This window comes from Oncorhynchus kisutch, linkage group LG29, assembly GCF_002021735.2.
Source record: "Oncorhynchus kisutch isolate 150728-3 linkage group LG29, Okis_V2, whole genome shotgun sequence".
In the NCBI taxonomy this organism is placed as follows: Eukaryota; Metazoa; Chordata; class Actinopteri; order Salmoniformes; family Salmonidae; genus Oncorhynchus; species Oncorhynchus kisutch.
This window is the reverse complement of record NC_034202.2, coordinates 29,010,007-29,027,538: the sequence shown is the minus strand read 5'-3', so window position 1 is coordinate 29,027,538 and position 17,532 is coordinate 29,010,007. Positions and strand designations below refer to the sequence as shown.

At 42.0% G+C, this 17,532-nt stretch overlaps 1 protein-coding gene across 1 annotated transcript in view; it reads left to right on the top strand.

The window, feature by feature from the left end:
* The window catches only part of LOC109873865 (neurexin-2), a 274,209-nt gene that overhangs the window by 20,435 nt on the left and 236,242 nt on the right, over positions 1–17,532 (top strand). Inside the window, exon 2 of the mRNA XM_031808787.1 lies at positions 12,174–12,475. Within this exon, the coding sequence (XP_031664647.1) occupies positions 12,236–12,475 (240 nt within the window). The 5' untranslated portion in view covers positions 12,174–12,235. The remainder of the gene's footprint in view (positions 1–12,173; positions 12,476–17,532) is intronic.

The following is a 17,532-nucleotide window of genomic DNA, read 5'->3' as shown; positions in this document are numbered from 1 at the left end:
CTCTCTCTCTGTCGTCTCTCTGTAGATTAAATGTGCATGTTGATTGGTCTGTCAGACACTGTCCAACCCACAGCTCTCTGCATCCTCCCCCAACAGGACAGGTAGCCTACTCTCATCAGAGAGGTCTTTGAAACCTTGATAAAGTGGGGATTTGGGGAAATTACACTCTCTAATTGTTTTATATTTTTCACATTTTGTCAGGAAATACAGCTCTGTCTCAGGTTCTGCTGTTGTACAGTGGTTGCACAGCCTTTCCTCTACAGGGAGCCAGGTTTTCCTGTGTCTACCCTTCTCAATGGCAAGGCTGTGCTCACTGAGCCTGTACTTTGTCAAGGTTTTTCTAAGGTTTTGATCAGTAAACATGTTCAAATAGTTAGCCACGGTGTACTGTCGATTTAGGGCCAGATAGCATTGCATTTTGCTTTGTGCTTGTGCTTGTGTTTCCCAATAAGCAATGTAGTTTTGTTTTGACTCTGTTGTAATTTGGTTTATTCTGATTGATTGGATGTTCTGGTCCTGAGGCTTCAGTGTGTTAGTGGAACAGGTTTGTGAACTCAGCCCCAGGACCAGCTGGGTGAGGGAACTCTTTTCTTTGCTCAGCTCTTGGCATTGCAGGGCTTGGTAATGATATGAGAGGGGGTCACTGTATTTTAGATGTTTCCAAAACTTAATTGATCCTTTTTGAGTTTTTATTATTTGTGAATATTGGCCTAATTCTGCCCTGCATGCATTGTTTGTAGTTTTCCTCTGGACATGTAGGAGAATCTTACAGAACTCAGCATGCAGTGTTTCAATGGGGTGTTTGTCCCATTTGATGAAATCTTGTTTTGCAGGTGGACCATAAAGTGCAATTGGTTCAATGACATAGTCAATTAGTTTTAGCCAAATTTGAATGAGCTTTTTAATGGCGTAGAATGCCCTGCGTGCTTTCTCTCTCAGCTCATTCACTGCCTCATTAAGGTGTCCAGTTGAGCTTATTTTTAAACCTAAGTAATTGTAGTGTGTGCAGTGCTCTATATATTTTGTACCAATTGAGAACTTTGGTCTAATTCCCTGAGATCTGGATCTTTTCTGGAAAATCATTATTTTAGTCTTTTTGGGGTTTACTGCCAGGGCCCAAGTTTGGCAGTAGTGCTCTAGCAGGTCTATCTCTATATTCTCTCTCCCTATAGTCTCTCTCTCTATAGTCTCTCTCCCTATAGTCTCTCTCTCTATCATCTCTATATTGTCTCTCTCTCTATCGTACCTCTATAGTCTCTCTCTCTATCATCTCTCTCTCTATCGTATCTCTATAGTATCTTTCTCTATCGTCTCTCTCTCTATAGTCTCTCTCTCTCTATCATATCTCTATCGTCTCTCTCTTTATAGTCTCTTTCTCTATCGTATCTCTATAGTCTCTCTCTCTATAGTCTCTCTATCGTACCTCTATAGTCTCTCTCTCTATCGTCTCTTTCTCTATCGTATCTCTATAGTATCTTTCTCTATCGTCTCTCTCTCTATAGCCTCTCTCTCTATTGTATCTCTATCGTCTCTCTCTCTATCGTATCTCTATAGTCTCTTTCTCTCTCGTCTCTCTCTCTCTATAGTCTCTCTCTCTAACGTCTCTCTATGGTCTTTCTCTCTATCGTATCTCTATAGTCTCTTTCTCTCTCGTCTCTCTCTCTATCGTCTCTCTCTATCGTCTCTCTCTATCGTATCTCTATAGCCTCTCTCTCTATTGTCTCTCTATTGTCTCTCTCTATCGTCTCTCTCTCTATCGTCTCTCTCTCTATGGCCTCTGTCTATTGTCTCTATCGTCTCTCTCTCTATCGTCTCTCTCTCTATGGCCTCTGTGTCTATCGTCTCTCTCTATTGTCTCTCTCTATAGTCTCTCTCTATCGTCTCTCTATTGTCTCTCTCTCTCGTATCTCTATCGTCTCTCGCGTATCTCTATCGTCTCTCTCTCTATCGTCTCTCTCTATCATCTCTCTCTATTGTCTCTCTCTATCGTCTCTCTCTATCATCTCTCTCTATTGTCTCTCTTTATCATCTCTCTATCATCTCTCTCTCTATGGCCTCTCTGTCTATCGTCTCTCTCTATCGTCTCTCTCTATTGTCTCTCTCTATAGTATCTCTATTGTCTCTCTCTATCGTCTCTATCGTCTCTCTCTATCGTCTCTCTCTATCGTATCTCTCTCTCTATCGTCTCTCTATATTGTCTCTCTCTATCGTCTCTCTCTCGTATCTCTATAGCCTCTCTCTCTATCGTCTCTCTATTGTCTCTCTCTATCGTCTCTCTCTCAATCGTCTCTCTCTCTATAGCCTCTGTCTATTGTCTCTCTCTATCGTCTCTCTCTCGTATCTCTATCGTCTCTCTCTCTATCGTCTCTTTATATTGTCTCTCTCTATCGTCTCTCTCGTATCTCTATAGTCTCTCTCTCTGTCTCTCTCTATCGTATCTCTATCGTCTCTCGCGTATCTCTATCGTCTCTCTCTCTATCGTCTCTCTCTATCATCTCTCTCTATTGTCTCTCTCTATCATCTCTCTCTATCATCTCTCTCTATTGTCTCTCTATCATCTCTCTCTCTATGGCCTCTCTGTCTATCGTCTCTCTCTATCGTCTCTCTCTATTGTCTCTCTCTATAGTATCTCTATTGTCTCTCTCTATCGTCTCTATCGTCTCTCTCTATTGTCTCTCTCTATCGTATCTCTCTCTCTATCGTCTCTCTATATTGTCTCTCTCTATCGTCTCCCTCTCGTATCTCTATAGCCTCTCTCTCTATCGTCTCTCTATTGTCTCTCTCTATCGTCTCTCTCTCTATCGTCTCTCTCTCTATAGCCTCTGTCTATTGTCTCTCTCTATCGTCTCTCTCTCGTCTCTCTCTCTATCGTCTCTTTATATTGTCTCTCTCTATCGTCTCTCTCGTATCTCTATAGTCTCTCTCTCTGTCTCTCTCTATCGTATCTCTATCGTCTCTCTCGTATCTCTATAGTCTCTCTCTCTCTATCGTCTCTCTATTGTCTCTCTCTATCGTCTCTCTCTCTATAGTCTCTCTCTATCGTCTCTCTATCGTCTCTCTCTCTCGTATCTCTATCGTCTCTCGCGTATCTCTATCGTCTCTCTCTCTATCGTCTCTCTCTATCATCTCTCTCTAATGTCTCTCTCTATCGTCTCTCTCTATCATCTCTCTCTATCATCTCTCTATCATCTCTCTCTATTGTCTCTCTCTATCATCTCTCTATCATCTCTCTCTCTATGGCCTCTCTGTCTATCGTCTCTCTCTATCGTCTCTCTCTATTGTCTCTCTCTATAGTATCTCTATTGTCTCTCTCTATCGTCTCTCTCTATCGTCTCTCTCTATCGTATCTCTATCGTCTCTCTCGTATCTCTATAGTCTCTCTCTCTCTATCGTCTCTCTATCGTATCTCTATCGTCTCTCTCGTATCTCTATAGTCTCTCTCTCTCTATCGTCTCTCTATATTGTCTCTCTCTATCGTCTCTCTCTCGTATCTCTATCGTCTCTCTCTCTATCGTCTCTTTATATTGTCTCTCTCTATCGTCTCTCTCGTATCTCTATAGTCTCTCTCTCTATTGTCTCTCTCTATAGTCTCTCTCTATCGTATCTCTATCGTCTCTCTCGTATCTCTATAGTCTCTCTTTCTATCGTCTCTCTATATTGTCTCTCTCTATCTCTATCGTCTCTCTCGTATCTCTATAGTCTCTCTCTCTCTACCGTCTCTCTCTATTGTCTCTCTCGTTATGGCCTCTCTCTCTATTGTTTCTCTATCGTCTCTCTCTACTGTCTCTCTCTAAAGTCTCTCTCTCTATCGTCTCTCTCTATAGTCTCTCTCTCTATAGCCTCTCTATTGTCTCTCTCTCGTATCTCTATCGTCTCTCTCGTATCTCTATAGTCTCTCTATTGTCTCTCTATCGTCTCTCTCTATAGCCTCTCTATCGTCTCTCTATCGTATCTCTATCGTCTCTCTCGTATCTCTATAGTCTCTCTCTCTCTATCGTCTCTCTATATTGTCTCTCTCTATCGTCTCTCTCTCGTATCTCTATCGTCTCTCTCTCTATCGTCTCTTTATATTGTCTCTCTCTATCGTCTCTCTCGTATCTCTATAGTCTCTCTCTCTATTGTCTCTCTCTATAGTCTCTCTCTATCGTATCTCTATCGTCTCTCTCGTATCTCTATAGTCTCTCTTTCTATCGTCTCTCTATATTGTCTCTCTCTATCTCTATCGTCTCTCTCGTATCTCTATAGTCTCTCTCTCTCTACCGTCTCTCTCTATTGTCTCTCTCGTTATGGCCTCTCTCTCTATTGTCTCTCTATCGTCTCTCTCTACTGTCTCTCTCTAAAGTCTCTCTCTCTATCGTCTCTCTCTATAGTCTCTCTCTATAGCCTCTCTATTGTCTCTCTCTCGTATCTCTATCGTCTCTCTCGTATCTCTATAGTCTCTCTATTGTCTCTCTATCGTCTCTCTCTATAGCCTCTCTATCGTCTCTCTCTCGTATCTCTATCGTCTCTCTCGTATCTCTATAGTCTCTCTCTCTATCGTCTCTCTACTGTCTCTCTCTTTATGGCCTCTCTCTCTATTGTCTCTCTATCGTCTCTCTCTATTGTCACTCTCTAAAGTCTCTCTCTCTATCGTCTCTCTCTATAGTCTATCTCTCTCTATCGTCTCTCTATTGTCTCTCTCTATCGTCTCTCTATTGTCTCTCTCTATAGTCTCTCTCTCTCGTATTTCTATCGTCTCTCTCGTATCTCTATAGTCTCTCTCTCTATTGTCTCTCTATCGTCTCTCTCTATAGCCTCTCTATCGTCTCTCTCTCGTATCTCTATCGTCTCTCTCGTATCTCTATAGTCTTTCTCTCTATCGTCTCCCTCTCTATGGCCTCTCTCTCTATTATCTCTCTCTATCATCTCTCTCTATAGTCTCTCTCTCTCTCTCTCTCTAGGACTATAGTATCTCTATCGTCTCTCTCGCTATCGTATCTCTATCGTCTCTCTCTCTAGCGTCTCTCTCTATCGTCTCTCTATTGTCTCTCTCTATCGTCTCTCTCTCAATCGTCTCTCTCTCTATAGCCTCTGTCTATTGTCTCTCTCTATCGTCTCTCTCTCGTATCTCTATCGTCTCTCTCTCTATCGTCTCTTTATATTGTCTCTCTCTATCGTCTCTCTCGTATCTCTATAGTCTCTCTCTCTGTCTCTCTCTATCGTATCTCTATCGTCTCTCGCGTATCTCTATCGTCTCTCTCTCTATCGTCTCTCTCTATCATCTCTCTCTATTGTCTCTCTCTATCATCTCTCTCTATCATCTCTCTCTATTGTCTCTCTATCATCTCTCTCTCTATGGCCTCTCTGTCTATCGTCTCTCTCTATCGTCTCTCTCTATTGTCTCTCTCTATAGTATCTCTATTGTCTCTCTCTATCGTCTCTATCGTCTCTCTCTATCGTCTCTCTCTATCGTATCTCTCTCTCTATCGTCTCTCTATATTGTCTCTCTCTATCGTCTCCCTCTCGTATCTCTATAGCCTCTCTCTCTATCGTCTCTCTATTGTCTCTCTCTATCGTCTCTCTCTCTATAGCCTCTGTCTATTGTCTCTCTCTATCGTCTCTCTCTCGTCTCTCTCTCTATCGTCTCTTTATATTGTCTCTCTCTATCGTCTCTCTCGTATCTCTATAGTCTCTCTCTCTGTCTCTCTCTATCGTATCTCTATCGTCTCTCTCGTATCTCTATAGTCTCTCTCTCTCTATCGTCTCTATTGTCTCTCTCTATCGTCTCTCTCTCTATAGTCTCTCTCTATCGTCTCTCTATCGTCTCTCTCTCTCGTATCTCTATCGTCTCTCGCGTATCTCTATCGTCTCTCTCTCTATCGTCTCTCTCTATCATCTCTCTCTATTGTCTCTCTCTATCGTCTCTCTCTATCATCTCTCTCTATCATCTCTCTATCATCTCTCTCTATTGTCTCTCTCTATCATCTCTCTATCATCTCTCTCTCTATGGCCTCTCTGTCTATCGTCTCTCTCTATCGTCTCTCTCTATTGTCTCTCTCTATAGTATCTCTATTGTCTCTCTCTATCGTCTCTCTCTATCGTCTCTCTCTATCGTATCTCTATCGTCTCTCTCGTATCTCTATAGTCTCTCTCTCTCTATCGTCTCTCTATCGTATCTCTATCGTCTCTCTCGTATCTCTATAGTCTCTCTCTCTCTATCGTCTCTCTATATTGTCTCTCTCTATCGTCTCTCTCTCGTATCTCTATCGTCTCTCTCTCTATCGTCTCTTTATATTGTCTCTCTCTATCGTCTCTCTCGTATCTCTATAGTCTCTCTCTCTATTGTCTCTCTCTATAGTCTCTCTCTATCGTATCTCTATCGTCTCTCTCGTATCTCTATAGTCTCTCTTTCTATCGTCTCTCTATATTGTCTCTCTCTATCTCTATCGTCTCTCTCGTATCTCTATAGTCTCTCTCTCTCTACCGTCTCTCTCTATTGTCTCTCTCGTTATGGCCTCTCTCTCTATTGTTTCTCTATCGTCTCTCTCTACTGTCTCTCTCTAAAGTCTCTCTCTCTATCGTCTCTCTCTATAGTCTCTCTCTCTATAGCCTCTCTATTGTCTCTCTCTCGTATCTCTATCGTCTCTCTCGTATCTCTATAGTCTCTCTATTGTCTCTCTATCGTCTCTCTCTATAGCCTCTCTATCGTCTCTCTATCGTATCTCTATCGTCTCTCTCGTATCTCTATAGTCTCTCTCTCTCTATCGTCTCTCTATATTGTCTCTCTCTATCGTCTCTCTCTCGTATCTCTATCGTCTCTCTCTCTATCGTCTCTTTATATTGTCTCTCTCTATCGTCTCTCTCGTATCTCTATAGTCTCTCTCTCTATTGTCTCTCTCTATAGTCTCTCTCTATCGTATCTCTATCGTCTCTCTCGTATCTCTATAGTCTCTCTTTCTATCGTCTCTCTATATTGTCTCTCTCTATCTCTATCGTCTCTCTCGTATCTCTATAGTCTCTCTCTCTCTACCGTCTCTCTCTATTGTCTCTCTCGTTATGGCCTCTCTCTCTATTGTTTCTCTATCGTCTCTCTCTACTGTCTCTCTCTAAAGTCTCTCTCTCTATCGTCTCTCTCTATAGTCTCTCTCTATAGCCTCTCTATTGTCTCTCTCTCGTATCTCTATCGTCTCTCTCGTATCTCTATAGTCTCTCTATTGTCTCTCTATCGTCTCTCTCTATAGCCTCTCTATCGTCTCTCTCTCGTATCTCTATCGTCTCTCTCGTATCTCTATAGTCTCTCTCTCTATCGTCTCTCTACTGTCTCTCTCTTTATGGCCTCTCTCTCTATTGTCTCTCTATCGTCTCTCTCTATTGTCACTCTCTAAAGTCTCTCTCTCTATCGTCTCTCTCTATAGTCTATCTCTCTCTATCGTCTCTCTATTGTCTCTCTCTATCGTCTCTCTATTGTCTCTCTCTATAGTCTCTCTCTCTCGTATTTCTATCGTCTCTCTCGTATCTCTATAGTCTCTCTCTCTATTGTCTCTCTATCGTCTCTCTCTATAGCCTCTCTATCGTCTCTCTCTCGTATCTCTATCGTCTCTCTCGTATCTCTATAGTCTTTCTCTCTATCGTCTCCCTCTCTATGGCCTCTCTCTCTATTATCTCTCTCTATCATCTCTCTCTATAGTCTCTCTCTCTCTCTCTCTCTCTAGGACTATAGTATCTCTATCGTCTCTCTCGCTATCGTATCTCTATCGTCTCTCTCTCTAGCGTCTCTCTCTATCGTCTCTCTCTATCATCTCTCTCTATCATCTATCACCGCTCTCTCTCTATCATCTCTCTCTATCATCTATCATCGCTCTCTCTCTCTATCATCTCTCTCTATCATCTATCATCGCTCTCTCTCTATCATCTCTCTCTATCCTCTATCGTCTCTCTCTATCATCTCTCTCTATCCTCTATCATCGCTCTCTCTCTATCATCTCTCTCTATCATCTATCGTCTCTCTCTCTATCATCTCTCTCTATCCTCTATCATCGCTCTCTCTCTATCATCTCTCTCTATCATCTATCGTCTCTCTCTATCATCTCTCTCTATCATCTCTCTCTATCATCTCTCTCTATCATCTATCGTCTCTCTCTATCATCTCTCTCTATCCTCTATCATCGCTCTCTCTCTATCATCTCTCTCTATCATCTATCATCGCTCTCTCTCTATCATCTCTCTCTATCATCTATCGTCTCTCTCTCTATCATCTCTCTCTATCCTCTATCATCGCTCTCTCTCTATCGTCTCTCTCTATCCTCTATCATCTCTCTCTATCATCTATCGTCTCTCTCTCTATCATCTCTCTCTATCCTCTATCGTCTCTCTCTCAATTCAATTCAAGGGCTTTATTGGCATGGGAAACATGTGTTAACATTGCCAAAGCAAGTGAGGTAGACAACATACAAAGTGAATATATAAAGTGAAAAACAACAAAAATTAACAGTAAACATTACACATACAGAAGTTTCAAAACAGTAAAGACATTACAAATGTCATATTATATATATATACAGTGTTCTAACAATGTACAAATGGCTAAAGGACACAAGATAAAATAAATAAGCATAAATATGGGTTGTATTTACAATGGTGTTTGTTCTTCACTGGTTGCCCTTTTCTCGTGGCAACAGGTCACAAATCTTGCTGCTGTGATGGCACACTGGAATTTCACCCAGTAGATATGGGAGTTTTTGTTTTCGAATTCTTTGTGGATCTGTGTAATCTGAGGGAAATATGTCTCTCTAATATGGTCATACATTGGGCAGGAGGTTAGGAAGTGCAGCTCAGTTTTCTCTCTCTATCGTCTCTCTCTATCCTCTATCGTCTCTCTCTATCATCTCTCTCTATCCTCTATCGTCTCTCTCTCTATCATCTCTCTCTATCCTCTATCGTCTCTCTCTCTCTATCGTCTCTCTCTATCCTCTATCGTCTCTCTCTATCATCTCTCTCTATCCTCTATCGTCTCTCTCTCTCTATCGTCTCTCTCTATCCTCTATCGTCTCTCTCTATCATCTCTCTCTATCCTCTATCGTCTCTCTCTATCATCTCTCTCTATCCTCTATTGTCTCTCTCTCTATCATCTCTCTCTATCCTCTATCGTCTCTCTCTCTATCATCTCTCTCTATCCTCTATCATCTCTATCTCTCTATCGTCTCTCTCTTTCTCTCTATCCTCTATCGTCTCTCTCTCTCTATCGTCTCTCTCTATCCTCTATCGTCTCTCTCTATCATCTCTCTCTATCCTCTATCGTCTCTCTCTCTCTATCGTCTCTCTCTATCCTCTATCGTCTCTCTCTATCATCTCTCTCTATCCTCTATCGTCTCTCTCTCTCTATCGTCTCTCTCTATCCTCTATCGTCTCTCTCTATCATCTCTCTCTATCCTCTATCGTCTCTCTCTCTATCATCTCTCTCTATCATCTCTATCTCTCTATCGTCTCTCTCTTTCTCTATCGTCTCTTGCTCTCTCAATCGTGTCTCTCTCTATTCTCTCTCTATCGTCTCTCTCTGTCATCTTTCTCAAAGGACTGTGTAGGAGGGGATAGAGACAGACACAGACTGAAAGGGAGGGCGGGGTGTAGGGGGATAGAGAGAGAGCGGGGGGAGGGGGATGGTAGTGAGACAGAATGATGAATTGTAGCAGAGGCCACCCATTCGTAGTTGTCTGTGGTACTGTTCCTCAGATGCTGTGTAGTGCTAATTAAATTCCTCTTGTCACATGGGGTCACCCGATTTTAGCAGGCAACAAGTAGGATGGGAGACGGAGATAGAAGTACGATCCTTACAACGCGTCAAATGAGAAGACCGACGAGAGCCAGAGAAGGCTAATCAGACGAAAGTTGTTGCCTTAGACTATGTTCTGATAGATATAGATGAAGGCTTGTATGTGGATGCCAACCTTAAGACATTATTCACTTTGGTGGTAGAGAGACATTAAGACAATGAGCAGCGCTCAATTTCATTGCGCTTTGTGGTAGTTAAATGTGGGTTCAGCTTTGCTGTAAATAGCAGCTGCTGTTAACTGAATCATACATGAGATCTGAAGAAGAGTGTTACCTGGGAGTTAGACTATTCAAGGTAAGAGATGGCCTCTGCTTGATTGAATCCTGCACAAATCATCTAGATTCCAAATGACATTCGTAGGCTTCATGCTTGATGGATTCTCTCAAGTGATCACATTAATGTAATTTTCCACTTGATAGTCTGTAGGAAATCCACGAGCAGGGATGTTTTACATTTGATCAGATGGGGAATTTGAAAAGCAACATTGCATCTGATTGCACCCAACCATAACTTGATAGGATGTGCTCCCGAGTGACGGAGCAGTCTAAGACACTGCATCTCAGTGTCATAGGCGTGTGTATAGGTGGCAAGGAATTCAGGTGCAGGATCATTTATCTTGGTAAAATGGAGTAGTTTAATGGCGTAAAAACATAACTCCAAAACAATGAAAAAATACACAAAACAAAGTGGGTACAAAAACCCGACGCACCAATACAAACAACACTAAATAATAACAAACCATCTCTGACGAAGACATGAGGGGAAACAGAGGGTTAAATATACAACAGGTAATGAATGGGATTGGAACCAGGTGTGTTGGAAGACAAGACAAAACCAATGGAAAATGAAAAATGGATCAATGATGGCTAGAAGACTGGTGACGTCGACCGCCGAGTCCCATAGGGCAGAGCACAATTGGCCCATAGTTGTCCGGGTTAGGGGAGGGTTTGGCTGGGGTAGGCCGTCATTGTAACATAAGAATTTGTTCTTAAACTGACTTGCCTAGTTAAATAAAGGTTAAATAAAATACATTTAATTGAGCAAATTTGCTTAAGAACGGTGGTTAGATATATCCCTAGACATCTGTAGGACCCAGGAAGGTGATAGTGCTGCCATGTGTGTCAGATGCATCAATAATATCTCATCCCCATTGTCCATGGAAAAGCTAAAGTAGTCAGTTTTCCCCTGAAGGAAATTAAAGGAATTTAATGAGAACTTTTAAACAGGTGTAAGGAAAAGGTTTGGCAGATATGGTGATAATATGATGGATATGATGGTGATGATATCTTTGTTGAGTGGTTCTTTGATATGTTCACCCATCCATTTTTTGTGTCATAATTGGGAGAAATATACATATAATTAACCTGTAATTACAGTATTCAAAGCTCCATTTCAAGAAACTTGAACAGTACAATATATGTTTTACATTGTTATAATGTTGTATTGACTCCAGCTGCCTTCTTGGCCAGGTTCTCCCCTGTTAGCCTTTCACTGCAGTGGGCTAAATCAGGGTCTCACATATTGATTCTTGGTAGTCTTAAACAAATCTACTTGGAAATAAAAGTATATACATCACAAAAGACTGAAATATAACAAAACTGTTTGGCAGTTTAATACACTTTATTAATTATGAAAATTATTTGGGCTACATAGTCTCAGTGGGACTTTCCTGATTAAAGGTTAATAAAAATGTATATAAAATAACTGACGATAACTCTAGATGACGATAACTCGAGCTGAGGATAACTCGAGCTGACGATAACTTGAGCTGATGATAACACTAGCTGACGATAACACTAGCTGACGATAACTCTGGCTGACGATAACACTAGCTGACGATAACACTAGCTAACAATCTCTCTAGCTGACGATCTCTCTAGCTGACGATCTCTCTAGCTGACGATGTCTCTAGCTGACGATAACACTAGCTAACGATAACTCTATCTGACGATCTCTCTATCTGATGATCTCTCTAGCTGACGATCTCTATATCTGACGATCTCTCTATCTGAGGATCTCTCTAGCTGATGATGTCGCTAGCTGACAAACTCACTAGCTGACGATAACTCTAGCTGATGATAATTCAAGCCGACGTTAACACTAGCTGATGATATCTCTAGGTGGCGATATCAATGGTTGTGATATCAATGGTTGTGATAACAATGGTTGTGATAACAATAGCTGATAATAACAATAGCTGTGATAACAATAGCTGATGTTTCAGAAATTATCATTATTGAACTGCATTGTTGGTTAAGGGCTTGTTAGTTAGCATTTCACAGTAAGGTACCTGTTGTATTTGACGCATGTGACAAATAGCATTTGATTTTGATTTTGACAGCCTTCTCTCCATCTCTCACCACAGCAAAAGAGGAGTCGGTTGCCACCTACAAAGGCAATGAGTTCTTCAGCTATGACTTATCTCAGATGCCCATCCAGAGCAAACTGGACGAGATCACTCTGTCCTTCTGCACGCTGCAGAGGAACGGCCTCCTTCTCCACACCGGGAAGTCAGCTGACTATGTCAACCTATCCCTGAGGAGCGGCGCTGTGTGGCTTGTCATCAACCTGGGCTCAGGGGCCTTCGAGGCCCTGGTGGAGCCCACCAACGGCAAGTTCAACGACAATGCCTGGCACGAAGTGCGCATTACACGCAACCTGCGCCAGGTACAGTACTGTACACACCCTCTCTGTGCTTCTTCCTGCGCTCAGCAGTAGATTTAGCATTATTACAGGACGATTTTCATTTTCTATTTGAAGAGGGTGGGATAGTATCATTATTTAGCTTCCAGTTGTTGTGAATGCATATCCATCATGGGCATCCAAGGGAGACCAGTTATAATGTCAGTTTGTGATTGAATTATATTCACTGTGTTGTGTTACTTTCTCAGGACTGAAAAACAAAGATGTTTTAGGCTACCCTTTTCTGATTTAGCCCTCAATTTATCTTTATCAGTCCCAAGCCAAACTCCAGTTACTCATACCCCAAGTGTGAAAGTCTTTAGGGTACGTTGAGTAAATGTGCCTCACATATGCTGTAGTAATCCATTCTTATTCTCTATGGCTGTCAATACACAATCTTGTTCTTTTCAATTCAGTTCAGAGTAAAATGAATCAATGACACATTTGTGTCTCTCTCAACATTTTTTCTCCATAGGTGAACCATGTTGATGTGGGATGTTCCTCCCTGTGTGACTAGTGTTGAGGTGTATATTGTTGTGGCTGAATTGACTTGGAACATGTTGATTGACTCACTGATTGAGTCAGTCTCATTGAGTCTCCACATTATAAGCCTACTAGTAATGAATATGATTTGTTTGTGTATGGAAGTAGCTTTTATAATGCCATGTTTCTAACATAATATATTTGACTTTACCTTAATGCTTATAATGCTGTCAGTGAATTTATCCTGAGGGAGGATACTACCAATATAGCTGATGAGTGGTCCATATTTAGCTAGATCTATCCTCTAGGGTTGAACTTATAAAAAAACGTTTATCTTTAAAGATTACAGCCATGTATTTCACAACACATTTCTGTGCTAGCTTTACACCCTGTCAGGATTAGTCAGTGCCATGCTCTCCTACTAACCCTGGTCCTGCCTGCTTTCCCCTCCCATGCATTATTTGTAACTTATTTTGTACATAATGTTTCTGCAACAGTATCTTATGACAAAAAAGAGCTTCTGTATATCAGGACAGCGATCACACACCTCGGATTAGACAAAGATTTTTTTTCCTACAAAGACAGGACCGACATCACTGTTATTTGCAAGAGGAAGCGACGCAGGTACAGAGGACAAAGAGCTGGATGCCTGGTCAGGATCCGGAGAAGGCGACTGGGAAAGCTGCCGTTACCGTTAATATTACTCGCCAACGTGCAATCATTGGACAATAAACTAGATGAGGTACGATCATGAATATCCCACCAACGGGACATCAAAAACTGTAATATCCTATGTTTCACGGAATCGTGGCTGAATGACAACATGGATATTCAGCTAGCGGAATACACGCTGCACCTGCAGGCTAGAACAGCACACTCCGGTAAGATGGGGGGAGGGGGGTCTGTGCATATTTGTAAACAACAGCTGGTGCACGAAATCTAAGGGAATCTCTAGATTTTGCTCGCCTGAAGTAGAGTATATTGTGATAAATTGCAGGCCACACTACTTGCCTGGAGAGTTTTCAGCTATACTTTTCATGGCTGTTTATTTACCACCACAGACAGATGCTGGTACTAAGACCACACTCAGTCAGCTGTATAAGGAATGAAACAAACAGGAAAGTACTCACCCAGAGGTGGCGCTCCTAGTGGCCGGAGACTTTAATGCTGGGAAACTTAAATCAGTTCCACCAAATTTCTATCAACATGTTAAATATGCAACCAGAGGGGAAAGAAATTGGTCACCTGTACTCCACACACAGAGACGCATACAAAGATCTCTCTCGCCCTCCATTTGGTGAATCCGACCACAACTCTATCCTCCTGATTCCTGCTTACAAGCAAAAATTAAAGCAGGAAGCATCAGTGACTCGGTCTATAAAAAAGTGGTCAGATGAAGCAGATGCTAAACTATAGGACTGTTTTGCTAGAACAGACTGGAACATGTTCCGGGATTCTTACGATGGCATTGAGGAGTCACTGGCTTTATCAATAAGTGCATCGAGGATGTTGTCCCCACAGTGACTGTATGTACATACCCCAACCAGAAGCCATGGATTACAGGCAACATTCGCACTGAGGTAAAGGGTAGAGCTGCCACTTTCAAGGTGCAGGACTCTAACCCGGAAGCGTATAAGAAATCCTGCTATGCCCTCTGACAAACCATCAAACAGGCAAAGCGTCAATACAGGACTAAGATTGAATCATACCACACCGGCTCCGATGCTCGTCTTATGTAGCAGGGCTTGCAAACTATTACAGACTACAAAGGGAAGCACAGCTGCGAGCTGCCCAGTGACACGAGCCTACAAGACGAGCTAAATCACTTCTATGCTCGCTTCGAGGCAAGCAACACTGAGGCATGCATGAGAGCATCAGCTGTTCCGGACGACTGTGTGATGATGCTCTCCATAGCCGAAATGAGTAAGACCTTTAAACAGGTCAACATACACAAGGCTGCGGGGCCAGACGGATTACCAGGACGTGTGCTCCGGGCATGTGCTGACCAACTTGCAGGTGTCTTCACTGACATTTTCAACATGTCCCTGATTGAGTCTGTGATACCAGTATGTTTCAAGCAGACCACCATAGTGCCTGTGCCCAAGAACACAAAGACAACCTGCCTAAATGACTACAGACCTATAGCACTCACGTCCGTAGCCATGAAGTGCTTTGAAAGGTTGGTAATGGCTGACGTCAACACCATTATCCCAGAAACCCTAGACCCACTGCAATTTGAGTACCGCCCAAACAGATCCACAGATGATGCAATCTCTATTGCACTCCACACTGCCCTTTCACACCTGGACAAAAGGAACACTTATGTGAGAATGCTATTCATTGACTACAGCTCAGCGTTCAACACCATAGTACCCTCAAAGCTCATCACTAAGCTAAGGAAACTGGGACTAAACACCTCCCTCTGCAACTGGATCATGGACTTCCTGACGGGCCGCCCCCAGGAGGTGTCTGTGAGACGCGGTGTGGGGGAACAGATGATCTCTGCATGTGTATTTCCCACCGTAAAGCATGGAGGAGGAGGTGTAATGGTGCTTTGCTGGTGACACTGTCTGCGATTTATTTAGAATTCAAGGCACACTTAACCATCATGTCTACCACAGCACTCTGCAGTGATACACCATCCCATCTGGTTTGGGCTTAGTGGGACTATCATTTGTTTTCAACAGGATAATGACCCAACACATCTCTAGGCTGTGTAAGGGCTCTTTGATCAAGAAGGAGAGTGATGGAGTGCTGCATCAGATGACCTGGCGTTGTTTAACATTTTTTGGTTACTACATGATTCCATATGTGTTATTTCATAGTTTTAATGTCTTCACTATTATTCTACAATGTAGAAAATATTAAAATAAAGAAAAACCTTGAATGAGTAGGTGTTCTAAAACGTATGACTGGTAGCGTGACTCTTCAAAAGGTAGTCTTCATTTTTTTATATTCTTCATTTGTTTCTATTAGATACTAAATTCAGCTTTTCATTGCTTTGCATTTAGTGGAGCTTTTATTTTATCTCTCCAATTAAATTCCCACTCAATTTTGAGTTGTATTATTGGTATCATTTTGAATAAAGGCCAAGTCTATGCGTTGACTGTTACCTTACAAAGAGATGTATACACATGTCAGGCATTTTATTGGTCTTTTCTAGAGCACTAGTGTGCTTTGTTGACTTTACCATCTGCCATTTCTTTCTCCTCCCCTTTCTGATGAAGCACCCAGCTATTGAACATGCTATGGTAAACATCATATGATAGTCAGCATATGAATTGTGTAGTTTGGTTTGCCTGTTATTTTTCACATTATCTCTTGCTTTTTTTTGTTGCTTTTACTCTCTAGAGGTTACAAAATTGGCAACAATCATTCCACTAGTGTCATCAGTGTTTTTGATTCACTGTAACAGATATCTTTGTCATCTAGAATTCACATCTGTCTGACAAGCTGTCTATCCTCCCGAGTGGTGCCGCAGTCTAAGCCATTGCATCGCAGTGCTTGAGGCGTCACTACAGACCCGGGTTCAATCCCGCCGGCCGTGACCAGGAGACCCATGAGGTGGCGCACAATTGGCCCAGCGTTGTCCGGTTTAGGGGAGTGTTTGGCCGGCCGGGATGTCCTTGTCCTATCGCGCTCTAGCAACTCCTTGTGGCGGGCTGGGCGCCTGCACGCTGAGTCCAGTCACCAGTTGTACGGTGTTTCCTCCGGCACATTGGTGCGACTGGCTTCCGGGTTAAGCAAGCAGTGTGTAAAGAAGTGCGGCTTGACAGGGTCGTGTTTCGGAGGACACATGGCTCTCGACCTTCGCGTCTCTCGAGTCCACACAGGAGTTGCAGCGATGGGACAAGACTGTAACTACCAATTTGGATATCACGAAATTGGAGAGAAAAAGGGGTAAAAATACAATAAACTGAATCATGAATAAGAAGTCAGAACTAGAGAATTCGGTTTAGAATAGGTCCATTGTGGCTAACAGGAAGAACAAGCATACATCTTTCCTATAGTGGGTATCAATGAAGTGTCAGGCACTGTGAAACAGTATTAATCAGAGAGAGAGACATTTTTTTTCAACTTCAAAGCTTCACTTCCCTTTCGCCTTATAATCCTAACGTAGGATATAAATATGGAGACAGGTGGATCCACATAGTTTATTTTTGGTTAGTCTTTTATTCATTCTGTTGTCTCCACGAACATCAACAGTACATAGTAGAAATCATCTACACCCTCTGTTAGTGTGATTTTCTCTTTCCATTGGACTTTATGTGAATGATTCATAATTCCGTGATTAATATGCATCGCATGTGTCCACACTCAAGACCTCGATGGGTTATTACAACAAATAAAGACACTTTTATTCCAACCAAAATTCCAAGGTCTTTCTATTCACACTAAAAGTATATAAAGTGCCTTCGGAAAGTATTCAGACCCTATTACTTTTTCAACACTTTGTTACGTTACAGCCTTATTCTAAAATGGATTAAACAAATAAAATCCTCATCAATCTACACACAATGCCATAATGGCAAAGCATTTTTGCTAATTTAAAATAAAAT